We start from the raw sequence: 27,811 nt of genomic DNA, 5'->3' as shown, positions 1-27,811 counted from the left end.
CATTCGGTCATTTATTTTGCATCATTGTCATTAACAGTATAGGACTGTATAAAACACTGTTGCTGCTACGTGAATATAGATACAAGCCAACATGCGCCAAGGCACCAAAAGCTCTATAAAAAAAAAAAAGAAAAAGAAAAAAGGAGAGAAATTAATGCCAGACTTAACTGAAACACCAAAAACCACATATCACATCCATCAGTACTGCAGTCAACTACGTCAAAGTAAAATCTTAAAAATCAGCTGGTTTCTTTTTCAAGCTTCTGTAATTTCAAGTCATTTCAGAAACAGTCTGTCAGCTCACTTGGGGTTCCATGTTCCAAGGCCCTCAACGGAAAATAAAAACATTCTCTATCAAAACGGGTTTGAATATTGTGGCATCAACAGCAAGTGGCTGATAGTTACATATAATCCCTCAAACATTTACATATCAACTACATATTTAAATAGTAGATAAATGTTACTATTGGCCTGGTAAAAAAGAGTGACGTGTAATGTGTGTGTGTGTGTGCGCGCGCGTGTGCGTGCTAAAGGTCAAGAGATAATTCCTTCATGTGACACGAGGTAACTGATGATTATGATTTTAACAACCCTGGCTGTGAACCAACACTCCACCACACTACTTTCAAAATAACTTGGACCATCCAAGACGCTACAAGATCCTAAGAAATCCCCGTCCCGACCAGGCTGTGGAATCTGTTTAGCATAAACAGCATCTGAATTTGTGACAAAACATCTCACGGAGCAAAATAATCCAGATGTGTAACGGATCAGTAGGCACAGTGCAGGCTGGGAGGATATGGATGAGTGCGGAGGGGGAGTGGAGTACAGGAACATGTGTGATATCAGACCAGTCCATTAGTGTGTTTCTTCATTTACGCCAGTCTTATGGCCCCCAGTTGTAGCTCTGATCACGTCCCTAATTGTTGCCTTGTTCTCTCTCGGCCATTCTGGGTTGATCCACTTTGGTCCTGTCCCTTTGCGACGCGTCCAGGGCTAGCTGTATGGCCCAGACACTGAGCGGTCTCATGTAGGCCAGGGAGCGGTAGATGCCCTTCTCGCAATAGGCCTCCGGCGTCTGGAACGCCATGCCCAGTCTCTCCCACACAGTCCGATAGCAGCCCTCCGCTGTGCGTAGGCCTTCCTCTACCATGTCCTGAGAAAAAGACGTCCGCAAGAGTGTGCAGTGTTACAAACCACAGACGTACCCTACTGCCGTCTCTCAGTGTAAGTTCAACCTCATTATTGGTGTCATACAGCACACATTAAAAAGGAACACTTGTACCATTTACATCATATGAAAGAAACATGGTTTGATGGTGAATGTGCCGTAATTATTGTAACTACTGAGTGCAATCTATAACAGCTCCATAAACATGATGAATTCTGATGCACAGCAACATGCTTGCGTCTTCTGGACAAATTCAAATGTTAACTGGGGCAATGCACGCTGTCATTTTAAGTGTCATGTTAAATTATATTTTAATATGCAAGTACACCGACCATTTTCAAATAGGTTCTGATTGAGCACTCAAGTAATTGGGGCCATCCCTTCTGTGAGTCTGGCACTTGGTAAGAATCCTTACCAAGGTAAGAAGCATCCTTATCCGATGAGAGGGTCTAAGGACAGGATGTTGTGTTGCTGTAAAGCCCACTGAGGCAAATTTGAAATTTGTGATATTGGGCTACACAAATAAAACCGACTTAAGAATCTGAGCCAGCCTTGGCACACAGACGGCTGCCGCCACCTAAAAGGCTCCAGCATCTTATACGCACCCACGATTAACACCAGGGCATGCCCTGTGTTCCTACTGTCTACTAGACATGTGCAGGTCGACCCACAACGGGTTTGGGTCGGCTTACTAGAAAACATCACGGGTTCAGAAGGGTGGGTCAAAAAATGACGAAGCAGTGTTCCAAGTAAGTTATAGATAACTTCAAATTAAAAGAAAAAAAAAACGAAATTCGTTTGTAGACCCAGACACCATCAGGCTGAGCTACAACAGGATGTGCCTTGCAATCAGTGTATTATTATGTATAACTGCCGTGGCCCAGGCTTCATTTGGAGGTTTCCAGGTTGGGTTTGAGTGGTTAATTAACGTATATTTTAGCGGGTTGGGCGGGGCAGACTGGCTCTCAAAACAGGTCGGCCGGGTATGGGCACTAAAAAGAAGACCCTACCCATGGATCACCGAAGTCTACCAAATTCACGTTTAGGTCTAATGAAAACCGTAACTGATTGGTGGAGGGTTGTTTAAATGACGGCAGGATACCTGTGACATCCCCGATGTGCTTTGGTTTGACTCGGTGCAGTTATTCATTTACTTATTGGCTTTTTTCTTCTCATTTGGACTTGGCCATTTACCCCACTCTTCCAGACCGTCCCGGTCGCTGCTCCGCCCCCTCTGCCAATCTGGGGAGGGCTGCAGACTACCACATGCCTCCTCCCATACATGTGGAGTCAGCAGCCGCTTCTTTTCACCTGACAGTGAGGAGTTTCACCAGGGGGACATAGCATGTGGGAAGATCACGCTATTCCCCCTCAGTTCCCCCTCCCCCCCAAACAGGTGCCCTGGCTGACCAGAGGAGGCGCTAGTGCAGCGGCCAGGACACATACCCACATCCGGCTTCCCACCCACAGACACAGCCAATTGTGTCTGTAGGGACGCCCGACCAAGCCGGAGGTAACACGGGGATTCAAACTAGCGAGCCCTGTGTTGGTAGGCAACGGAATAGACCGCCACGCTGCCCGGACGCCTTGAGTGCATTTATTATTCAGTTAATGGTTACTGTGATGTTACAGGTTATTAAAATAATTGAGACGCATTATTTTTTTCTATCCATCAATGTTATGTTAATACTCTTTCTTCAGCATACACACTCCATTACTGAATGAATGAATTTGGCGATTTGAATGGCAACATCCCCAATTCAAAGTCATCTGATCATAACAGCAACTGCTCACCATTACCCCAATTAACCCAGCTCTAACACCAGCAGATTAGATTGTCTCACACACACACACACACACACTAACCTCATGAATCATGGTGGCTGCTAAACCATACACCACTCCAATCCACACCTCGTCCGATTGGACACTGGAGTGATCAGGTACTCCTTCAGGACGCATGCCGTTGACTGCCCCCATCTGGCCTCCAGCAAAACTCATCACATTCAAGTCAAATATGGACTTCAGCGCACTACGGATCTTCTCCTTTGGAAAAGCCTTGAAGAGAGACAACGTTCTGATAAAATCCAAGTTCAGAAAAATCCATCATTACTGACCAGTAATGTGCAGGTACAGCGCCCTGAAAGTATTTGCTTTAACTCTTGTTGGTACCCTTCAGTCACAAATCACTCCTGACACTCTTCTCCGCCCACTCCACCCTGCCTGCACTCTCTTCTTCACCTCTCTTCTGCACTCCCCGTTACTTTGGACAGCTGACCCCAAGTATTAAAACCCATCCACCTTCATCACCTCCACTCCTTGCATCCTCACCATTCCCCTGCCCTCCCTCTCATTCACACATAGGTATTCCATCTTGCTCCTACTGACTTTCATTCCTCTTCTCTCCAGTGCATACCTCCACCTCTCCAGGCTCTCCTCAACCTGCACCCTACTCTCGCTACAGATCACAATGTCATCCACAAACATCATAGTCCACGGAGACTCCTGCCTGATCTCATCCGTCAACCTGTCCATCACCATTGCAAACAAGAAAGGGCTCAGAGCTGATCCTTGATGTAATCCAACCTCCACCTTGAACCCACGTGTCATTCCAACCGCACACCTCACCACTGTCTTCATACATATCCTGCACCACTCCTACATACTTCTCTCCAACTCCTGACAAAACCCAGCCCCCGAGGATGCACAAGCCAGGACATTCTTAGTGCTGTTCCATAGCCCGGATAAACGGGGAGGGTTGTGTCAGGAAGGGCATCCGGCGTAAAATCTTTGCCAAATCAAATATGCGGATCATAAATCAGATTTCCTTTGAGAGAGGGAGGATAACTTACCTTGAATTCTCCTTCTCCCAGCCCGGATGCCCTCAAGAACCACTGGCCAGCACACTGATCGGACATGACGCTATTTGAAAGATCTCTTCCACTGCTGTCGTAGTTATAGTACTTGCCTGAAATGAAAGAGAAAACAGGAAAAAATCGCCAATTTTAAATGAAACTAAGGATGAATTAGCATTTCTATTTTTCTGTAAGAATAAAGGCTGAAATGCTTGACAAGCCATTGGATTTGACATTATTGTGAGTTTGCCTCTGTAAAAGGTTGTAAGCAGAGTTTGATTTGATAGTCACATTATCACAACCTCGGGAATGGTCTCCTTGAAATACAATCAGTCTTCTTGGTCAAGTTCAGAACATTTGTGTGAATGTACTTTACTAACCAATTATATTGTCACACTTACCGTTCCACAGCAGTTTGTCAAAGGCAGCGCTGCCTCTGTCGAGGATGTCTCGGTAATGCTGGTGGGCAGCCTCATCGTCTACCAGCTGAGCCATCTTACACATCACACATACTGACGCTAACCACAGTCCCCCACAGTAGGCGCTGGGACACAGAGCAGAGGAGGCAGAACACATCAGCACAACCAGAGCTACTTTATATGACCACATCATACATAAGGTCAAACAGTTGTTCAGGCTGAATGCTCAGCAGTTGCCATATAATTTGTCTTTTTCACATTCACACTACTTATAAAACTTAGTTATGTCCTGTCACCTTTCATTAGAAAAGATTAGACATGGAGGAATTACCTCCATCCATTATCCAAACCGCTTATCCTGCTCTCAGGGTCGCGGGAATGCTAGGGCCTATCCCAGCAGTCATTGGGTGGCAGGCAGGGAGACACCCCGGGCAGGCCGCCTCACACACACACACACACACACACACACACACACACACACACACACACACACACCCACCTAGGGCCAATTTAGTACGGCCGAATCACCTGACCTACATGTCTTTGGACTGTGGGAGGAAACCAACGCAAACACGGGGAGAACATGCAAACTCCACACAGAGGAAGACCCAGGATGACCCCCAAGGTTGGACTACCCCAGGGCTCGAACCCAGGACCTTCTTGCTGTGAGGCGACCGTGCTAACCACTGCGCCACCGTGCCGCCCCTAGAATTAGAAGTTGGAATTTTGGAATTACCTCCAATAAATCCAGTTATAAGCAGAACCAGTTGGGGCAGACAATATTATCAACAGGTAGGGGTCAGAGTGCAGGTGAGAAATTGGCCTTCTGTTAACCTGCTCAGATTGTATAATGGCTTACTTATAATAGGAACTGGACTGAAACTGGAAAAGTCTAAACCACAGAATTCATTCATTCATTCATCAGCCGCTTCTCCGGGGTCGGGTCGCAGTGGCAGCAAGCTAAGCAGGGCACTCCAGACGTCCCCCTCCCCATCAACGCCCTCCAGCTCCTCCTGGGGGATCCCAAGACGTTCCCAGGCCAGATTGGACATGTAGTCCCTCCAGCGAGTTCTGGGTCTACCCCGGGGTCTCCTCCCAGTTGGACGTGCCCAGTAAACCTCCAAAGGAAGACGCCCAGGAGGCATCCTAATCAGATGCCCGAACCACCTCAACTGGCTCCTTTCAACGCGATGGAGCAGCGGCTTTACCCCAGAATTTAATAACTTAAACCATAGATTACTTCGAAGGTTTCGACTTCGGTGGAGCCTTTTAGCAGAGTATTTTACAAAACACTCAACAAAGTGTGAAATCCCTTGATGGAATACATTCAGTTTATTACCACACTAATGCCTTTTGGGCCGTTTAAAAGTAAAGCACTTTTACTTTTAAGGCAGACCGTCGGTTTTAGTTAAAACGGGTTAAGAAGAAAAATGTAAACAGGAAGTGTTCGTTTCAAGGGGCCAAGGCCTGGCCTCTTTACTTTTAATGCACTCTCTGCTTCCTGTGAGGATACAGAGAAACTAAACAACTCTCAGCATCATGGAACAAGCCCACTTCCAGCTTTTCTTTGATGCTCTGGACAAACTAATGTCCTGCTCCTTCCATTTCTCCTTCCTTTTCTTGCAGTTGGCCTGGACATCCTCCTTTCCCCTCATCATCCCTGCAATCCAGTTCAGGCCACAACGTTTTTTGTTTTTTGTTAGTGTCATGTGACTTGCATCTCACCAGAAGTTATCCCCTCTGTCCTTGCTCAGAGCTTTAATAAATCCCTTCCATCTCTCTTATTCCATTTGTTTTCTACCAGTATGACATGAGGTCACAGCCACTTGACTGCTGCACTCCCCAAGTTGGGTGGCCAGGTGTAATTTCCATCATAATGGGATGCAAGATCCTTTCACAGGTATGCTTAGCGTAATTCACTCCAGAAATGAAGAGCGGGTGTGCCTAGCATGCAAAACTTATGTTTTTTTTGTCTTTTGGAATTTTCCCCCCCAATTGTACTTGGCCAATTACCCCACTCTTATGAGCCATCCCGGTCGCTGCTCCACCCCCTCTGCCCATCCAGGGAGGGCTGCAGACTACCACATGCCTCCTCTGATACATGTGGAGTCACCAGCTGCTTCTTTTCACCTGACAGTGAAGAGTTTCACCAGGGGGATGTAGTGCGTGGGAGGATCACACTATTACCCCCAGTTCCCCCTCCCCCCTGAACAGGTGCCCCGACCGACCAGAGGAAGCATTAGTGCAGCGGCCAGGACACATACCTACATCCGGCTTCCCACCCACAGACGCGGCCAATTGTGTCGGCAGGGATGCCCGACCCAGCCGGAGGCAACACGGGGACTTGAACTGGCGATCCCCGTGCTGGTAGGCAACGGAATAGACCACTACACTACCCGGATGCCCCCTGACATGTAAAATTTAAATGTACAAGTACAAATGTCCTTTCTGTCATTCTCCCTAACCAAGGTAATAAGAGTATTGACATTAGTTTATATTGGGGAAGAAGGACCTGCCACCCAGTGGCTGCTGGGATAGGCTCCAGCATCCCCGCGACCCTGAGAGCAGGATAAGCGGATTTGGAAAATGGATGGATGGCTGGATCTTGAAGCCTATTCAATAGGGCGTGAAGTCACTCATGTTGAGCAGTTTTCAGATATTGGCCTTACACATTATTTAAAAAAAAATTAAGATTACTTTTTTAGCATTTTCTGCCTTTCTTTGACGGCGATAGTCAAGAGAGAGGGATGGCATGCAGCAAAGGGCCCGGGCCAGATTCGAACCCAGGCCGCTGCGGTAAGGACTCAGCCTTATGTGGTACGCGCTCTACCAGGTGAGCCACTGGGGCGACCCCGTTATTTAATTTTTTACCATATTTTTTGTCATTTTCCCCACATTTTCCCCACTTGTTAAATAAAATGATTTTCTTCTTCAACTTCCCCGTTCATTCCCTTTCCGATCGGTATTTTTGCTTACCCTCTTTTTAAAATTCTCACCTAGGTCCAGTTACAGTCCAGCCATCATAAGTCTGGTCAGCATAGCCAGAGTTCTCTATCAGACCGTCTCCGTCCAGGTCAAACTTCATTTCTGACTCCATCACCGCCTTGTTAAAAGTTTAAATGAGACGGAAAACATGGGTTCACCACAGCATAAAAACAAAAACCAACAATAGATAATAACCTAGAAAACATAGGATGCATGTCAAAAGAAAACACGAAGATGTCGTATATTTAGCATATATAAATGCTAAATACACGGCTAAATATACTCGGTAGTGTTGTATAGTTACTATTTCATAGTAACTATACATCACTACCGAGTACTTCTTTGCTTTTCGTGTTCAGATTGCCAAACCAGGCCAAGGTAGAGAAAGACAGGCAGAAGATCTTTGCAAGGCAACAAGACCACAAGAAGATGGCTGACACTGATAACAGGTTTCTAAGCAAGCCATTCATAATTACAGATCTCCTGAGGGCAAATCTTCTCTTACCTATACATACAATTGTAAAAGTTATTTATAACTTTATAACATGCAGATGGCTGTCACACCAGCCATCTCCATGTCCTCCCTCACCACATCCATAAACTTCCTCTTTGGCCATCCTCTTCTCCTCTTCCCTGGCAGCTCCATATCCAGCATCCTTCTCTCAATATACCCAGCATCTCTCCTCCACACATGTCCAAGCCATCTCAATCTTGTGTCTCTCGCTTTGTCTCCAAACCGTCCAACCTACTCGTTCCTAATCCTGTCCTTCTTCATCACTCCCAGTGAACATCTTAGCATCTTCAACTCTGCCACCTCCAGCTCCACCTCCTGTCTTTTCATCAGTGCCACTGTCTCCAAACCATATAACATAGCTGGTCTCACTACCATCTTGCAAACCTTCCCTTTAACTCTTACTGGTACCCTTCTGTCGCAACTCACTCCTCATACTCTTCTCCACCCACTCCACCCTGCCTGCACTTTCCGCTTCACCTCTCTTCTGCACTCCCCGTTACTTTGAACAGTTGACCCCAAGTATTTAAGCTCATCCACCTTCGTCACCTCTACTCCTTGCATCCTCATAATTCCACTGTCCTACCTCTCATTCACGCAAATGTATTCCGTCTTGGTCCTGCTGACTTTCATTCCTCTTCTCTCCAGTGCATACCTCCACCTCTCCAGGCTCTCCTCAACCTGCACCCTACTCTCGCTACAGATCACAATGTCATCCACAAACATCATAGTCCATGGAGACTCCTGCCTGATGTCATCCGTCAACCTGTCCATCTAATCTGCTATCAAACAAATATCAAGACCTGGCAGATGGGCCACATATCCTGTAGGTACTGGTTGTCCTGGGTGAGATGGAAGTCCCTGTACACCTGGAGGACAAACTTCAGGTTCAGGTCCTTCCAGTCTGCAGTGTCATGGATGAGGTAGGCATTCACCCGTTGCCACGGTTCATCATCTAGGTGAACATAATATTGTGAGATAATGTGCTGAGGGTAAATTAACTATATTTTACAAATATATTGTGGGACAGTTTAAAATCACACTTTGGCAAAACTACAGTCCAACCACAGAAAAACCATCTTTATTATGGGTGTAGATAGCCTTTGGAAGTATGACTTGAACCCGATTTTACTGCTTCAGAAGTTCCTGAGGTAATTTCTTAATGGGCTGAGTTATTCCACTGAACCGTTGACAATTGCGGATAAGAAAAAAATGTGTATAATCCTACCTGGGTCTCCTATGTCATGAGGAACCACATTTTTGGCCTTGACGGAAGAATACCGCCCACTCATCAGATGGAGCCTCTCTGTTGGGTCATGTTGAACCACACAGCCAGCTGAGAAAGAACATTAAATTAAAATTAAGCCCAGTATTACTCTTTCCCCCCTCTTTACCTACTGAATGTCAGCAGGTTGCCTTGAATAGTATTATCTAAACTCAAAGGTCCAGGAAAAAGGTTAAATAAAGCATTTTTCAAACATTTTTCAAGAGTCTTAAAATGGCTATAGTTTTTTTTTTTTTTTTTTTTGGGCCACTGCAAACTCAGGTGAGAAATGGGCCTCACCACTCGGAACTATATTTTGATGTCATTAAAACTGTCTTACAAAAGTCTTAGATTTAACTCGGCAAAACTTGGAGGAACCCTGTGTCTCCTGACAAAACATGCATGCTTTAACATGCTGCTAAACAGTGAGATAACTGCATTTCACTCACCAATGTCATACTGCAGGCTCAAGGCTAGTTTTGGCCACAGCATGATAAGTGCAAAGGAAGCATAAAAGTGCACATCATAAGTATTGTACATCCTGTACTCCTGACCTAGAAAAGAATTAAGAACAGAGTCAAGTGTGGGTGATATGAATTTAACAGTGTCACATTTACTAATATCCAGAATAATGTCATACTCTATGTGCCATACTCCACAATGAGCAGTCACGCTGAAAAGCAATTCTGACAACTTAATGTATTAATCCATGTCCTGGGCCAATGTTCGAATCTGTCAGTGCTTACATAGAGGACTTCAGGCAACTCTGTCAAGAATCTAGTGGTCTAGCTCATAAGCAGTATCATTTGTTAAATTGATTTTAAGAGGGTGTATACAAGTATGTCACTAGGGTTATGAAGTGGGCATCTTCCCTCATTGTCAAAACCAATTAATTCCACAGCTGTTCTCCCTTTTTACTCTTTACACGTAGGGGAACTGTTTAGTGAGGGTGTGTTAAGTAAGCACATAGAAGCAGTTTATGTGGAAAACTACATAATAAAAGACAGTAAGTCCATGTGTCCAGTCTCTGAGCTGGGTGCCTCCCTTTCCTCTCACCCTCTAGGTAGGCAAAGCGGCCATATTCCTTGATCACAGCAGGCTCAGCTGGCAGCCCCCCCTCCTCACTGCGCACCCCCCCGCTGATGTCGCTGTCCTCCGGTAACTCCGTCCACACCGTTCCTCCATCCGCGACAAAGTACAACTCATTGAAGAGCGCTGACTTGTACCAGGAGGGGAGGGAACTGAAAAAGATACAAGTGGGAGTCAGACCGGAAGGATGGAACGTGCCATTACAGGGCATGTAGAGTTCTGTTCCAAATGACCCCACCATTTGAAGTTATTGATCATTTTATTTTAGCAGCTGTAATTATTTTCAAAGTTAAAGTTGCTATTCAATAATAATTGAAGTTATCAGATATTTTCCGGACTTAGGACACTAATAGTTTTTTACCAGTTTCCAGTCTGGTGTTAGAACACTTGATAGTACCGAGGCAGCTCTAGTTAAGGTCACTAATGACCTACTGCTGACTGCAGACAGAGGCGACTGCTCGATTTTAGTTCTTTTAGACTCAAGTGCTGCCTTTGACACAGTCGATCACAGCATCCTCCATCGCTTAGAGACTTGAGCTGGCATCAAGGGCTCGGCTCTTAGTTTATTACGCTCTTACCTCACCAACAGAACTTTTTCTGTGGTTCTGAGTAACTACTTCCTCGATGGCTAAAGTTGAGTTGTGGTGTCCCTGAAGCCTCAGTTCTTGGCCCCCTTCTCTTTTCTATATACATGCTGCCTCTTGGCCAGACCATTCAAAATCACTACGTGTTTTACCCTTTTCATGCCGACAACACTCACTTATATATGCCACTAAAACCCACAGATCCTAGCGCCCTAGCAAATCTCACAACTTGCTTCTCTGACATTAAATCCCGGATGTCCGAAATGTTTCTTAAAATTTAATGATAACAAGTCTGAGGTCATTCTATTTGGTCCCCCAAATTCCATCAGCCCTTTTGGTACTAATCTTGGTGGTCTGTCAGGCAGTCTTAAGCAGGCTGAAAGGAATCTTGGGGTAATAGTCAATGCTAATCTCGGTTTTGATAATCAAATTAAACATGTTCATTCATGCTTTCTCCAGCTCAAGGTAATCTCCAAAATTAGGTCATTTTTATCAGTTGCTGATCTGCAAAAAGTACATGCTTTTATCTATTCTCGGCTTGACTATTGCAAGACACTTTACTCGGTTATCAGCAAGCGCTCCCTCCACCATCTGCAGTTGGTGCAAAACTCTGCTGCTTGGCTCATTACTGGGACAAAGGGGCATGACCATATCACTCCTGTGCTGGCCTCTCTACACTGGCTCCCTGTTATATTTTGAATTGGATTTAAAATATTATTGCTGACTTTTAAGGCCTTAAACGGTCTTGCTCCTACATACATTTGTGATTTACTGACCTGGTATACACCCTCTCGACCATTACGATCCGCAGATGGAGCCCTGCTGGTTATTCCCAGGTCTCGTTTTGCCACGAAGGACAATTGGGCTTTTGCTGTTAGAGCCCCCACACTATGGACGTCTCTTCCTTTAAATCTCGTCTTAAAACTTTTCTTTTTGTGAAAGCTTTTAAAATGTTTGATATTTGTTTTTATGTATTCATACTGTTTTTTTTTTAGTCTTACTTATTTGGTCTTATTTTTGCCTTGTCTGGTTTTATTTCTTTGTAAAGCACTTTGTAACAATGTTTTAGAAAAGTGCTATATAAATACAATTATTAAAATGGTAATTTTTACAGGATAGGATTAATCCTGATTTTAAATTACTCAGCATTGCGGTAATTTTGTAGATTACAAAGTCATCCAAGCATTTTTTCATTGTCTTACCAGCCAAATTACCTTTTGACAAATGTACTAGCTATTGCAATTACAGAATTCTCTTTATGCTCTAATGTTCTTTTACATTGTTTACCGTCCCCAAAACTCAGTTTCCCCTTAGACTACATAAAAGTACATATTTATGTCCATGCGTGCATATCAAAATCTACATTACTGGACTGGTGGTTTGTGTTAATTTTCCAGATCTGAACATGTTTCAGAGCTATTGCGGAATCTGTTATTCACAAATGCAGAGGGGGATGAAGGTGTACCTGTCCTGTAGCACAGGTCTCTGCCACTCCTCGATGCTTCTCTCCCACTGTTTGTAGTGCGTCAGGGCGTAGTGACTGAGTGACGGCGATGCATCGCCCTTACACCCAAAGTAGCGAGCGTATCTCCTGAAAACACAGAGACGAAAGCTTGCCTTTCACACTGCAGCGACACACATGAAGGACAAACGGCAGGATAAAGAGTCTGTTTGGTTTGTCGTAAATAGTAACGAAGACGGGCCTTTTTAATCACCCGTGGTTGGGGCGAAGAGTCAACCAACTATGTAACACACCCATGGAGCAGGAAGTGGCTAAATGTCTTTCTCAGAGATATATTTCAACAAATATAGCCACAGGAAACAGAATTAAGCTTCATGGTTGAGCAATGACCGCAAACCATCAGAAAATCCTGCTCCGCTGTCACTTGGTAATAACGAAAGTCGATGTGTTGTGGATTACATGTTTGTGGGTTGTGCCGTTGAAAAGTTCCCTTGCCATGTTTGCGCAACATGCTTAAATGCTGCTGTTGTACACACCATGAGTCTTTGCAGTTTGATTACCCTGGTTGTGTTGTATCTAATGTCCCAAGTCTTCTTCTGTTATACATTTCTGTGTTTACATTTTTCCTCAGGTTATTTCATTTATCCAGCTGCAGTGGTTTAGTTTCCCCATGAAAATATCTGAATTGAATATTTCAATAATATCAGCACAATACTGGTGTTAGGTTAGATGCCATCAAAATACAGTGTATGACCTGATTAAATGTGCTACAAAAATACAAGAGATATCACTTTGCGGAGGCACCTGACAAGTTTTTAAAATGCCATCCAAATTTTTCTGATAAACTTCCCTGAGGGCGAAATTTGTCTCGTCTTCCCCTCCCGTCCAAAAAGAAAACGGGAGTGCAGGAGACCGAACAGTACTCCTGGACCCGATAAGGATTTATTGTCTCACTCAGGGACCAATGCAGATGCTACCTAAGTGTCTTGGTACCACTCACAGTTTAGAGGACAGGTGAAAGGTGTCATCCTAGGCCCGTGGCAGTGATATATTACACGTTTTATGTGTTTGTGCGTCACCTGCTTGAGGGATAACCTCTGCTATATATAAAAAAAACTCACATTGTCAACATAAAAACTAGGCGAGTATGTGTACATTCATTCAGCATTATTTGATCACTACAGCAAAGAAAATGGCCACCATTAGTGGAGAATATGTACACTGGTTAAAAGCTGTAAAAATTTTGCCTAAATCTTCCCCCAAAAATCAAATTACTATTTAGGCAATATGTACCAATAAGGCCATATTCACAACAAAATGTAAATTGTACATACAACAAATAAGCATTCAAAATGCAAAATTTTCACAAATTCAAAGAACAATAAAACCAGGAACAATTCTGGTGCTGCAAATTAAAGTGGGTTAAAAACAGGGATGGGTTGGAAAACTGATATCCGCCTCCATGACTACTGCCACAGAAAGACCATGGGGGGGGGGGGTCTAAAGACAGTGCAGGAAGGAAGAGAGAAAGGAAGTGGAGCTCAAGTTTTGAGGCATATGGGAAAAAAATAGTATGTCGAGGGAGAGGAAAGCTACGGCGCTCTACAACACAAACGCGCAATGCACAACAAAAATAACTAGATCACCCGATTTTGTAAATGTTGCGCAAATATTAGATGATTACAACATTCAGCGTAGCTGCAACCAGATGTTCAGCGTTGCCTTTCAGGGGCTGCAAGTGACACTACACAGCAGTTGTTAATAAGATAAGATATACTTTATTGATCCATCCATCCATCCATCCATCCATTATCCAAACCGCTCGTAGGAAATTCATCCTATGCATTTAACCCATCCTGGCCAAAACAAGGAGCAGTGGGCATATAAATTATATAAACTGTGACAATGTCCAGTCAATACTAAATAAAAGTACTGTTAAAAACACAAAATAAGGGTGTCCGGGTGGCATGGCGGTTTATTCTGTTGCCTATCAGAGATCGCCGGTTCGAATCCCCATGTTATCTCCAGCTTGGTCGGGCGTCCTTACAGACACAATTGGCCGTGTCTGCAGGTGGGAAGCCGATTGTGGGTATGTGTTCTAGTCGCTGCGAATCTGTTTGGGAGGGAGGGGGAACTGGGGGGAATAGCGGGATCCTCCCACATGCGACGTCCTCCTGGTGAAACTCCTCACTGTCAGGTGAAAGGAAGCAGCTGGCTACTCCACATGTATCGGAGGAGGCATGTGGTAGTCTGCAGCCCTCCCGGATCAGCTGAGGGGGTGGCGCAGCGACCAGGATGGCTCGCAAGAGTGGTGTAATTGGCCAAGTACAATTGGGGAGAAAAAGGGGGGCCACAAAAAAAACGCTAAAAAGGATCCCATTTGGTTCTATATAGGCTTCTGAGACGGGAATTTGACTATTCCTCAAATCATCTAAATCTCCTTTGCTAGTTTTCTTGTTTGTGAAAGGCTGTGGTAGTGTTGAAAAGTCTACCTTTAACATCTACAGTCATCCTAAAACGAAGTGACACGTGTTTTCCCTTGCAGCCAGCATACCTGAGGTGCTCCCTCTCTTTGGAGCCGAAGGTGATCTTGGGCATGTCCCAGGCCAGGCAGAACTCCAGCGCATCATGGCCCTGAGCTGGCACCGAGCAGCCCACAGCCAGGGCTGCTGCCACCTTCTCCCCTTTAGCTGTGGGCGGACTGGAGCCTAAGGGGTTAAAAGAAAGGGATGAAAGGATGGAGAGGAGATTGAGATGGTTAGAGGATGTGGTTAATTTATCGGTGCGGCTCATCCGTTTCCATCTCTTCCTGTCCTCTGCATCTTCCTCTGTCACACCAGCCACCTGCATGTCCTCCCTCACCACATCCATAAGCCTCCTCTTTGGCCTTCCTCTTCTCCTCTTCCCTGGCAGCTCCATATTCAGCATCCTTCTCCCAGTATACCCAGCATCTCTCCTCAACACGTCCGAGCCATCTCAATCTTGTCCCTCCAATATACTCCTTCCTAATCCTGTCCTTCTTCATCACTCCCAATGAAAATCTTATCATCTTCATCTCTGCCACCTCCAGTTCCACCTCCTGTCTTTTCATCAGGCCACTGTCTCCAGACCATATAACATAGCTGGTCTCTCTACCATCTTGTAAACCTTCCCTTTAACTCTTGCTGGTACCCTTCTGTCACACATCACTCCTGACACTCTTCTCCACCCACTCCACCCTGCCTGCACTCTCTTCTTCACCTCTCTTCTGCACTCCCCGTTACTTTGGACAGTTGACCCCAAGTATTTAAACTCATACGCCTTCGTCACCTCTACTCCTTGCATCCTCACCATTCCACTGTCCTCCCTCTCATTCACACATAGGTATTCGGTCTTGCTCCTATTGACTTTCATTCCTCTTCTCTCCAGTGCATACCTCCACCTCTCCAGGCTCTCCTCAACCTGCACCCTACTTTCACTACAGATCACAATGTCATCCACAAACATCATAGCCCACAGAGACTCCTGCCTGATGTCATCCGTCAATCGGTCCATCACCATTGCAAACAAGAAAGGGCTCAGAGCCGATCCTTGATGTAATCCCACCTCCATCCATGTATCATTCAACCACCTCATATCCCATTTAAAATCCAAAATCAGAAAACCAATAGCAGGCTGTTTTTTGTTGTTTTGATTTTGTTCTGAAGTCGAAAATACAACATGGGGAAAATGGGATATTTGTTGTCTTCGATTTTGTCATTTAACACTTCTGATTTGTCGTGACCAGTCAGCTATTGGCTTTTTTTTTTGCGTGCCTGCACAGGCGTGAGGGTTCAGTAAAGCTGGAAAAATATTGACAGATTTGAACTTCCTGGATCAATACATCCATCAATACCTTTATTTCTGTAGATATGATTCCTTTGTTTTTTTTATAAGGTTCATATGATGTCTGAATTCGTAGCCTTACTTTTTCCCCAGCTCTCTGTCCCCCAGAAAATCATTTTGCTGGTCTGTGGAGCTGCTGGGGTAGTTTACTGGATAGGGTAGGGTAGCGTGATGGATAGCGTAGTTTGTTGGACAGGATTTTTATTGTCTTTCTTCTGTTAACAGGGTGTATCTCTGGTCCCCTGGTTAAAGGGCCATCTAACTACTGAGGCTAACACCGGACACTGACCAGTCGGAGAGTCCAGACGTCCGTCAGTGATGAGGTCACTCCACAGACCCCCACAGGTTCCCTTTGGACTGAATGCTGTTTGGTGACTAACCTCCCTGTTGGGCTGTAAAAAAAATGTGCACACACAAATCACCAACACACACACGCACGCACACACACACACACACACACACACACACACACACACACACACAGAGTTAATTAGCCTAATCCTCATTAACGCCACAAATTTCACAATGTCAGATGAATGTTCTTATATGCTGTCTACATATCCCAGACCATAGTTACACATTATGAGATTACTGCTCGCTGGCACTTGTGCGACTGTACAATCTTTTTCCTCAGTTAACACGAGCACGTAAGTGGATGTAAAACCTGCTCTCGCGCTGCCATGCAGAGGGTGTAGGGATTCACTGCGGTGCAGTGATGAAGCAAGATCCCCGATACAGCCTCCCCTTCTTTCTCCAGGTGGAATGGTTCATTCCAGTGTCCCCCGCTTTTGTCGTCCTTCTGGCCCGACCCGTTGACCATGGTGAACATGATGGAGATGTCTAAGGCATAGTCGTTCTTATTCTCTATGTCCCACACAAACACTGCTACAGGGAGACTCGAATCCTGGGAGAGAGAGAGAGAGAGAAAGAGAGAGCGAGAGAGAGAGAGAGGAGAGAGTGAGAGAGAGAGAGAGAGAGAGAGAGAGAGAGAGAGAGAGAGAGAGAGAGAGAGAGAGGAGAGGGGGAGAGAGAAGAGAGTGAGAGAGGGGAGAGAGAGAGAGAGAGAGAGAGAGAAAGAGAGAGAGAGCGAGAGAGAGAGGAGAGAGAGAGAGAGAGAGAGAGAGAGAGAGAGGAGAGGGGGAGAGAGAAGAGAGTGAGAGAGGGGAGAGAGGAGGGGAGAGAGAGAGTGACAGAGAGAGAGGAGAGAGGGAGAGAGCAAGAGAGAGAGGAGAGAGCGAGAGAGAGGGGAGATTGGGGAGATTGGGGGGGAGAGAGCGACAGAGAGAGAGGGAGAGAGAGAGCGAGATAGAGAGAAAGCGAGAGGGGAGAGAGAGTGATAGAGAGAGAGATAGAGAGGGGAGAGAGAGAGTAGTGCAGACAAAAGTTTTTCCAATGTGTCAATTTCAGTCATTGTGGTACCAAATCAAGTACATACAATTAGAATTTAGTAAAGTAATAATACTCGATGGCAGTGTTTACTTGGTTATGAGTATGAAGGATTTTGTAGTTTTTTTTAGTATGGTTACCAATGTATTGTCTACAGTCTAAAAAATATTTTTTTTACCCCCCCCCCTTTTCTCCCCAATTGTATCCAGCCAATTACCCCACTCTTCCGAGCCATCCTGGTCACTGCTGCTCCACCCCCCTCTGCCAATCCGGGGAGGGCTGCAGACTACCACATGCCTCCTCTGATTTGGAGTCATCAGCTGCTTCTTTTCCCCTGACAGTGAGGAGTTTCGCCAGGGGGACGTAGCACGAGGGAGGATCATGCTATTCCCCCCAGTCCCCCCCCCCCGAACAGGCGCCCTGACCGACCAGAGGAGGCGCTAGTGCAGCGACCAGGACACATACCCACATCCGGCTTCCCACCCTCAGACACAGCCAATTGTGTCTGTAGGGACGCCCGACCAAGCCGGAGGTAACACGGGGATTCGAACCGGAGATCTCCCTAAAAAATTTCTTTAAAGGGCTGTATAAGAAATTATAAAATATAAACATGGGAATTTTTGTCCAGATCAACCACTAACAGGTTCCCTTGTTACCACAACTGACAGCATGGCAAAATGTCCACATTTCTTAAAGCAGGACTGTCACTGGGGCACATGTTTGATCCATTGGAGTGCTTGGCTGCGAGAAATCAAAACATGGTACTAACAAAGCATAATATAGTGTCATGTTATCTTTCCATTTGCCTCAGTTACCTGGTAGTCATGGGGGATGACAGGGGACACCTGTCTGCAGGTAAGGGTGACATTCTGCCCAGGCAGGTGGTAGACAGTCCAGGCACGGGGGTACAGGGCGTGGTAGAAGGCGTACTCTCCGCAGTAGCCCCAGTTCCAGCCTTGCATTGTGGGAGGGCGCTCCACCGACAGGACCTGCTGGTAGACGGTTTGGCCCCCTCGGCGCAGGCACACTGTGAACTAGGAGGGGAGGCAGTGGAGGAAGTTTGCGAATGAAGAGGGGGATTTGAAATGGGCCAAGTTACAGACGAGACGTGCTTGAAGCCAGCAGGCAGACGTCTCAGTGAGATAAGTACGACCGTACACAGAAAGATGTGTTTTAAAAAGCTACGTCCGTCCCACAGTGGAGGCAGGCTTGCTTTTAAACTACACTCTGAACAATGACCTAGATTTGTTTTTTATTTTTTGGAAATTTTCCCTTTTTCTCCCCAATTGTAGCCAATTACCCCACTCTTCCGAGCCATCCCGGTCACTGCTCCACCCCCTCTGCCGATCCGGGGAGGGCTGCAGACTAGCACATGCCTCCTCCGGTACATGTGGAGTCGCCAGCCGCTTCATTTCCCCTGACAGTGAGGAGTTTCACCAGGGGGACTTAACACGTGGGAGGATCACACTATTACCCCCAGTCCCCCCTCTCCCCTGAACAGGGACCCCGACCGACAAGAGGAGGCGCTAGTGCAGCGGCCAGGACACATACCCACATCCGGCTTCCCACCCGCAGACACGGCCAATTGTCTGTAGGGACGCCCAACTAAGCCGGAGGTAACACAGGGATTTGAGCCAGCAATCCCCGTGTTGGTAGGAAACAGAATAGGCCGCTATGCTACCCGGACGCCCTATGACCTAGATTTCTTAGTACGACTTGGCGCTAGGTTTTTATAGCATTTGCCAGCTACAGTGCAAACCTTGACTGAACCGATTGTAGATTAATTTGTTGGACTTTGCATTGTTTAGTGTCATTAAAATAAGTCAAAAGCCTTTTGTGCACTACCCAGGAGCACTGGAATCCACAAAACCAGACTTATTTTTTCCTATTAACGGAAAACCCTTCATTTTCAATCGTCTTCCCCAAAGATGCTACACACCTGGTTGGCTATGACAGTTTTGTAGTGGTACATCCCAGGGTTGAGTTGCCATCTGCAAAACTCCCCCCTCCAACCTCTTGTAATGGTACCTCCCCCAATACCTCCAAGTGGAGCACCTGCAAAGCAGAATACAATCTTTAAAATGTTTATTCATCACACAGCATGAATGAATAACGCTGCTACGTCCTGATCTCCCCCACGTCTCACCCCCAGCCAACTAGTTAGCCCTTCACTCTGCTCCATAGAACAACAGCTACCGGCCGCTCTGCATAGAACTTGTCTTAGACCGATTAGGGAGGGAGCCGAGGTGGCCGAGTGGTCAGATGGACCATCCCATAACTGAAAGTCTTTAAGCTGAGCCCTCGCAAAAGCCCATAATGAGTTCATCAGTATCAATATGTCCTTTAGATAAGAGCCTCAGCTCAGATATCTATACATCGTAACTGAAAGGTAAACCTACCGTATATTTGACGCAATGGTTGTGCACGGAACATATCGATGAACGGAGCCTTCTTTTCCACCTGGGTTTTCTTGTACCACCATTTGAGATATCTGTAGAAACATGCGTAACCATACACTGATCATATCGAGTCTCAAAACCAGAAGGAAACATTACAGTGATGAAAATGAGCAAGAATTATTCAGAGAACATAAAATCCAAAACATCATTCCTAGTGAGCAGCTATAAACACGCACTGGATCATACAACAGGGTGTGCCTGCTGGTGTCAGGAAGGTAGACCTCTCCACAGACACTTTTATTTCCTTCCACTGAGCTGTGAGGTGGTGCCTTGCACAGGTGGGTGAAACTTTCAGTCAAACCAAGACACTCCATTGATTACATGAAGGAGGTGAAAGCCCTCGTTCCCATGCCAAGGAGAACAAGCCCAAACAATGAACAAAAAAGAACAAATGTGTTGCACAGTGGAGACCTTGACACAAGACACACAAATACATTTCAAGTCAAGATATAACATGTTTTGAATCCGATGAGGCTGTGTGATCAGCTTTACAGGGATCAGGACCGCTGATCCCTGTAAAGTTGGGTGAGGCCGCTTTTTGCGTTTGTGGCGGCCCCACCCAGTACCGTCCATGCAGTGTCTTTGTCCACGTCCAAGTTTGTTTTGTCTTCATTTGATGGCTGGGAGAGCTGGCGCTGGATCGGCTGGGAGAGCTTGGTCTTCTACGTCCTGTGGGCCCAGGGACCACGGCCCTGCCTGGAGGTGCGCCCGAAGAGAAAACACCAAGGGTGGTCTGACAGGACGCAGAAGCCGGGTAGGCTAAGCCAACGGCAAGCCCAAGCAGACCGGCAGTTCTGATAACACCGAGGGTGGTCTGGCGGCAGCCTCACCGAGTGTTGACTGTGTTTTTAGTGTCGTCATGTGGCGCGAGGGGAGATGTGTTGAAGGTGTCTGGCTGGGAGAGCTGCGCTAGATCGGCTGGGGGAGCCTGGTCTGTTGCATCCTGTGGGCCCAAAGACCACAGCCCTGCCCGGAGCTGCGCCCGAAGAGGAAACACCGAGGGCGGTCTGACAGGACGCGGAAGCGGGGCAGGCTAGGCTAGGCTAACTGCTAGCCCATGCAGACCGGCAGTTCCGACAGTCACCCTGGCTAGCGTCCACTCTCAGGACAGTGGAATTTTTGAGTTGAGTTGCACTATGTTGTTAACCGTTTGTGTTTTGGGGTTTGTTTGTTTTTTTGTCTCTCTTTTTGGTGGTGTCGTTTTGGGGAAATTTGAAATGTTTGTTTTTGTCTCGTGTTGCACTGCTGTGAGCTGGGGAAACAGAATTTTGTTTCTTTTGTGTACGCAAGGTACATGAGATAAGTGACAATAAATTGTTCCTGATTCCTGATTCTTTTGCTGTGTATGCAGGAAAAAGACAGCGTACTATTCTTCAGGGCCAAGTCACATTTAACATTGTGCAACCATTAAATACAGTTTATCGGTTATGATACTGATGAACATGAGATGTTTAGGGTTTTTTGGCAAATGAGATCATATACCTTATAAATGAGCTGAGATTTTTTTTTTTTCTCCCTCAGACTGTTTCGTACCAGGGTTAGGGTGCCTCTGGAGCAGGGATGGTCTCCGTATCTTGCTCAAGGATCCTTCAACAAGGATGGGATCTAACTTTGTCCTTTGAGTAGATATTGACCCCACTAATCACCAGGACATCCTGAACCCAAGGTTACTCATAGATGGTCATGTGGGAGGGGTTAAAACCAGGGATGCTCCTACGATCACTGGCTATCTACGTTCGTTTATAATGGTCCATCAGCAACACAGAAGCATGTTTGAACACAAATGTTCTTTCCCTGCCTCTCGCATCAGTCTATTCATAGTCCGTTAAATGAAGTCACAACTGTTTCCATGCCTTTAGCACTCCGAACCAAAGCTGGAGCCAACAACGGACAATTCACACACACAGACTGACACAGAAGCAGGGAGAGAACAGGGAATTATGGGATTGCTAGATAAAGGCAGGAATTGTCTCTTGTGTTATGTGGGGCGGGTGTCACAGGTCTAGTAGCATGGCCTAAACAAACGAGTGAGTAGTGCGGGCTGACACACCAACGGTCAAGTTTGAATTACTGAGGAGTTAGTGTAACAAACTTGCCAAAACAACTTGTGAGCCCTTAGAGCTAAACCAGAGGTTGATAGTTCATGTTAAACCCACAACCCCGGTCAGTGTTCATACCAACAGCACGCTATAATAACATGTCTTCTCTGCCATTTGCCCAAACTGCCAATACCACTTTTTTTCCTCTCTCTAGAGGAGCGATCATAATTTGACAGACCACAAAATCTGTTCAGAAAATGTGCACTGCTGATAATGTCTAAGCAATGTAATTTTAGGCATCTAGTTGAACATTCGTAATCAGTGCAGGCAGGGTGGAGTGGGTGGAGAAGAGTGTCAGGAGTGATTTGCGACAGAAGGGTACCAGCAAAAGTTAAAGGGAAGGTTTACAAGATGGTTGTGAGACCAGCTATGTTGTATGGTTTGGAGACAGTGGCACTGATGAAAAGACAGGAGGAGGAGCTGGAGGTGGCAGAGTTGAAGATGCTAAGACTTTCATTGGGAGTGATGAAGAAGAACAGGATTAGGAAGGAGTATATTAGAGGGACAGCTCAGGTTGGACAGTTTGGAGACAAAGCAAGAGAGGCAAGATTGAGATGGCCTGGACATGTGTGGAGGAGAGGTGCTGGGTATACTGGGAGAAGGATGCTGAATATGGAGCTGCCAGGGAAGAGGAAAAGATGAAGACCAAAGAGGAGGTTTATGCATCTGGTTAGAGAGGACATGCAGGTGGCTGGTGTGACAGAGGAAGATGCAGAGGACAGGAAGAGATGGAAACGGATGATCCAACTGTGGCAACCCCTAACAGGAGCTGCAGAAAGTAGGAGTAGTAGTTGAATATTTGTAATCCAGAGTGGCATACAATGAGTTCATCAGCAGAACACTGGATCAGTGTTCGGGCAAACAGGATGCTGTAGGGCGTAACCAATAGGGAGACAGGCTTTCAAACAGAGGAAGCTGGTTCAAGCCAGCATTTAGGTGAGCATCCGTCCTGCTTGAGGTTGGGCGGAAAATTGAAACTTATATTTTCTGACATCACTTATTACTTTTAATTGTCATGCATTTTCTACTCTCTTCATACTGAAAAAAATTACGTAGAAAAGGTGGAATTTGGTTTTTCTATTTTTCTCTTCTTAAAAGGGCTCCCCTAGTTCAGCTACTCTCAGCCGACCCCACCCCCACCCCCGATACTCATGATGTCATCAGACACCATTTACATACAGCCAATCGAGTCAAATCATCAAAAATATGAAACACCACCCGCCCTTACTGCCAACCCCTGCTTGTACTTGTCACGCAAAGGTCAGCTCATGAATATTAATGAGGACCAGGCCACTCCCTCCGTACTTGAAACAAATGTGAACAATCATGGATAAAGGCACTAAAAACATTATTGACGGGCTCCGCGGTGGTGTAGCGGTCTAAGCATCGGCTTTGTGTCGATGCAGTTGCCCACTGGGGACCAGGGTTCGCGCCCCGGTCTCGTCAGAGCCGACTATGGCCGGACTCGATGATGCAGCAATAACTGGCAATGCTGTCTTCGGGAGGGGGGCGGAGTCGGCTTGTGTTCATCACATGAATGCGTCTCTGCATGTGTCGGAAAAAGCAGTGGTTTGGCCTGGAGTCGCCATGTCACGAAAGTGGGGAGGCGTCTCCTTCAAGACTGCCGGCCGGAGAGATGCAGTTGGCGAATGCATACAGTACGAGAGTGGGTGTTTGAACTAAAATAGGGATCGATCGGCCACTAAATTGGGAGAATCAGAAATAAATTTTGAAAAAAAAAAGAAAAAAAGTTATTGACAAACTAAAAAGGTTGTTGCCGAATGTTTTATTATGCCATGTTCCAGATTTCAAGTATACCAGCCAGTGACGACTGAGACATTTCACACCAAATTAAAAATGGCAGTAAACAACAGGTATCATATGGTGTCAGAACACACGCACCTGAAACAGGTAATGTTCTTCTGAGAGGAACACGGTTCGATGCTGTGGATTACAGCATCTTTATCTAGCGTTCAGAGTGATGAAAAGTGATGCTTTAATACTTCCTCATACAGTTAAGGTAGATCATGTTTAACCAAAAAAACAAAAACAAAAAAAATGTATAGCCCACTACTTGCAGATATGGCCAATATTATTATCATGGTAATTATAGGGGATTTAACACGATATTGATGTATACCACAATATCTGCTTACATCTCCAAAAATAGCAAACTTAACAATCCAACTGAAGTGCAGCACATTGAACTCTTTAGTAATTTTAAAGTATAATATCAAACCAAAACTAGTTTTCACATAATACTTCATCGAATCCAAAGGAGTTGAATCAAGTGCAACTGGACTTGGTATACATAGATGTAGATGTCAGTCCAGTTGCACTCGATTCAACTCCTTTGGATAACCATGACCTGGATGAGTGACAACATTCAGACACTTCATGGAATATTTCATACCTCGTTTCGTGAGGAATTTTAGGCAACAGGTTCTCCTTATCTTTAATTTAGACCACAAAACTGCGTAATATGATATTACAATATCTGAACGTCATCGTGATACAATTGAAAGACGATAAATGATAATATTAAAATATTGCCCAGCCCCACAACTACTGCTATGCACGGAAAGTAGTGAGAGCAGTTCTATTGTTTTTGGTGAAATACTGAATCTGCAGTCCAACCAATCCCATCACAGAAACACCACGTCCCAGACGGGCCACACGAGCCTTTAGTTCCAGCTTCAATAGAGGATCTGAAGCTGAATAGAGCCTGTTCGACTGTGCTCTCTGAAGCCATTACAGGTAAACCACTTCTGCGAACCTTTTTGTTCAGAAGTTCAGCCAGAACGTCAATAGTGGGCTTGGCCTGATCATGACCTTTGACTCTAGGCCAAGTCTTTCAGTCCAGGGTGCAAACGGTTCACGGCTGATTCAGTGATAACGTAATTTAAGTTCTGCTTCCTCATTTAATGTCCCAGTTTATCTTCTCTGAATCAGTTCAGAGTCCGGTTGTAGTCTTGAAATAGCTTTTATTTGATGACTTATTTGATGCTGCCATTTTTTTCCCCCACTCTGAAATCCATTTCTGTGATCTATCAATATATCTGCCGATTTGTGATCGGCATATTTGATTTGGATGCTCCGGTTTCCTCCCACAGTCCAAAGACACGTAGGTCAGGTAAATCGGCCATACTAAACTGTCTTTAGGTGTGAATGTGTCGGTCCTGTGACGGTCTGGCGGCCTGTCCAGGGTGTCTCCCCGCCTGCCGCCCAATGACTGCTAGGACTCCAGCATCCCCCAGCCCCAGTTGGGATAAGCGGCTTGGATAATGGATGTTAGAACATAGATAATGGGCTCCAGCTCTCATAGAGTTTACCTTTATTATAAACACACTCTGTGTCTATCGTAACACATCAACACTTGTACCCCAGTAGATGTCCGTTTGTTATGAGACATGGTCTATATGTCATGCTATATGGATGCACCCTCTGTTATAATAATGCATATAGGAATGCACAGTTTGACTGCAGCTTATAGACCCCTTCTACTCTGACATATTGGCTGGGCTTCTATCGTGACATACACTTCATTATCACCGTCTTGCAACTGATAGTACGTTATGTTATTGTGGCATATAGACATTTCTGGTGGTTAGGTAAAGCAGTTTCATATTGGAGATCTTTACATTTCTCTGGCAATGTGGTCAAATGCCCAGCAGCTGCAGGAGGGGGGTCACTGTTGATTCAGCGTAGTGTACAGCCAGGCCTCCAATAACTCAATAACTATGGGACATAACACAATACACAATATCGTAACGCCCTTTTTTTTTTAAACCTGTCATTCTGCCAACATCACTCCCAGTGAGCAAACACCAACACGTCCACCGTAACCATGTTTACTGCGGCGGAGGGGCGGGTCTACCGAGTGGCTGGTAAGAGCTGTAACTTGGGCAAACAAGGTGGGAGGGGGGGGGGAAAAAAGGACCACAACTCATTTGCCCTCCACCATTCTTGGTTACATGACATCTCATAACCGTTCGCTCGTTTCAAGAGAAGCCTCTGGGTCCGAGAAGGGCTGTGGGTAACACATCAGCAGACAGCTTCAAAACCACACATTGTAAGGTCCAGCCAAAGCGGTCAGGGTTTACGCCGCTGCAGCGCCACACTTTGAGGCTGTAATACAAACAAGCGGGGGGAAATGGTATCAGCGATCCGCTAATCCTAAAATAAACGAGCTAGCCTTCAGAAGGCGCACACGTTCAGGTTATTACGCAAGATCCAAAAAAGTAACCAGACTGGTCGGACCGACCGAGCTGCTGCCGTTGGTTTCCGCTTCACGAGAGGCCTAACCACTTATTCCTTACACTTGATCTGTCATCTTTGCAACACATACACCCCCCCCCCACACACGCTTCCAAAAGCAGGCATACGTCATGACAATTCTCTGATGAACAGTTTGGCCAGAGGCAGCCCAACATGGCTGTCTATGATTTCTCACTAACAGCACACTGGATGCAGTGAGCAGCTGCCTACGTGGCTGCTGAATGCACTACTTTACATCTCAGACGTGAACAGGTTGTTGGGGGAAACAAACAAGACTGGGACAATGGACGTTAGATCTGGGCTCGAGTTTAAAGCTGTGGTCCGACGATACAATAGCCAGAGATTTAGACAAAGCCACAACTATGGCAGCTACACAAGCAAATACTGGGATTCCTGTCACGTCAGTGGGACTGAATCACACAGATATCAAGAGCCTTTTGGGGCTGCATTTACTTATGGCTGCCCGGGCTATAGCTTGTCCGGGCTACATTTCACACCCGTTCTCCGGTGGGGGCTGAGAAACATGAGCCGAATGCAAAACTCCCCAGTTGCTGCTCCATAGTAACTATAGGGTTGCTATGAGATGTGTAAACTGCGACTTCGGAACGATGGGAGGAAAGAAACAGGTTATGCACACGGTGTACAAAACATCAGAAATGCCCTCAAAACATCTGGCTGCACCCATTTCACGAAATCCTGCAATAGTCACACAATGATTTTCTAACCGCCCCCACCCCCCTGCAGAAAAGCTTAAGAAGAATCAGCTGCAGACATTAACACGGGGGCATCTCCGCCCTGCCTGCCTGCACTGACTTGAGCAGTCAAGCATCCTAACAGGTCTTCCTTATACTGTGTCTATTCTGGACTGTGACTCTCACCTGATTCCCAGGCCGATGTGTTCCAAGACGTTGGACAGAGAGACGTCTTTTGCTTGAAAAGGCTTTCTCTTCTCCTTGAACTCGTGCGCCAGACAGATCCTCCAGCCCTCTGCGGGCACTTCATAGCCCATTTCCTTGGACACATACCTACTCATGAGGTCTGCCGTTGATCTCTCGCCCCACTCCATTGTTGTTGTTTTTTTTCCAGGCTGGTCGCCAATGGGGTAAATTCAAAAGGAGGAAGGAGATCTATACTTAAAAGTCTGTGAGGGGACAGTCACGGCGACGAGGGAGCGGTAACCATCTATTATGACACAGTTCATCTATTCAGCTCCAGCCATCAGAGTGCAAAAACTGAGGTTGCCAAAGGTTACCTGCAAACCTCCCCCCCCCCCCTGGATCACGAAACCGAGAAGTATACGTGGACAACCGGTTCTTGCCCGACTAGATCCGGATACCTGCGGCGGCAACACCAGCGGAACGAGTGGCAAGCAAGTAAACGATATC

At 46.0% G+C, this 27,811-nt stretch overlaps 1 protein-coding gene across 1 annotated transcript; it reads right to left on the bottom strand.

Moving 5' to 3' along the window:
- Window positions 1-27,811, bottom strand: gba2 (glucosidase, beta (bile acid) 2). The gene is made up of 17 exons (XM_056300435.1): window positions 27,305-27,811; window positions 19,990-20,081; window positions 19,530-19,645; window positions 18,406-18,624; window positions 16,869-17,108; window positions 16,494-16,596; window positions 14,895-15,048; window positions 12,344-12,469; window positions 10,262-10,446; window positions 9,655-9,759; window positions 9,170-9,277; window positions 8,745-8,896; window positions 7,442-7,548; window positions 4,428-4,570; window positions 4,024-4,139; window positions 3,038-3,229; window positions 1-1,156 (listed from the first exon to the last, which is right to left on the bottom strand). Exons 1-17 carry the CDS (start codon window positions 27,490-27,492, stop codon window positions 920-922), a joined length of 2,583 nt encoding a protein of 860 aa, XP_056156410.1. The 5' UTR covers window positions 27,493-27,811; the 3' UTR covers window positions 1-919.

This window comes from Lampris incognitus, chromosome 20 (assembly GCF_029633865.1).
Source record: "Lampris incognitus isolate fLamInc1 chromosome 20, fLamInc1.hap2, whole genome shotgun sequence".
NCBI classification, from domain to species: Eukaryota; Metazoa; Chordata; class Actinopteri; order Lampriformes; family Lampridae; genus Lampris; species Lampris incognitus.
The sequence above is the reverse complement of the archived record's forward strand: the minus strand, read 5'-3'. Positions and strand labels throughout refer to the sequence as shown.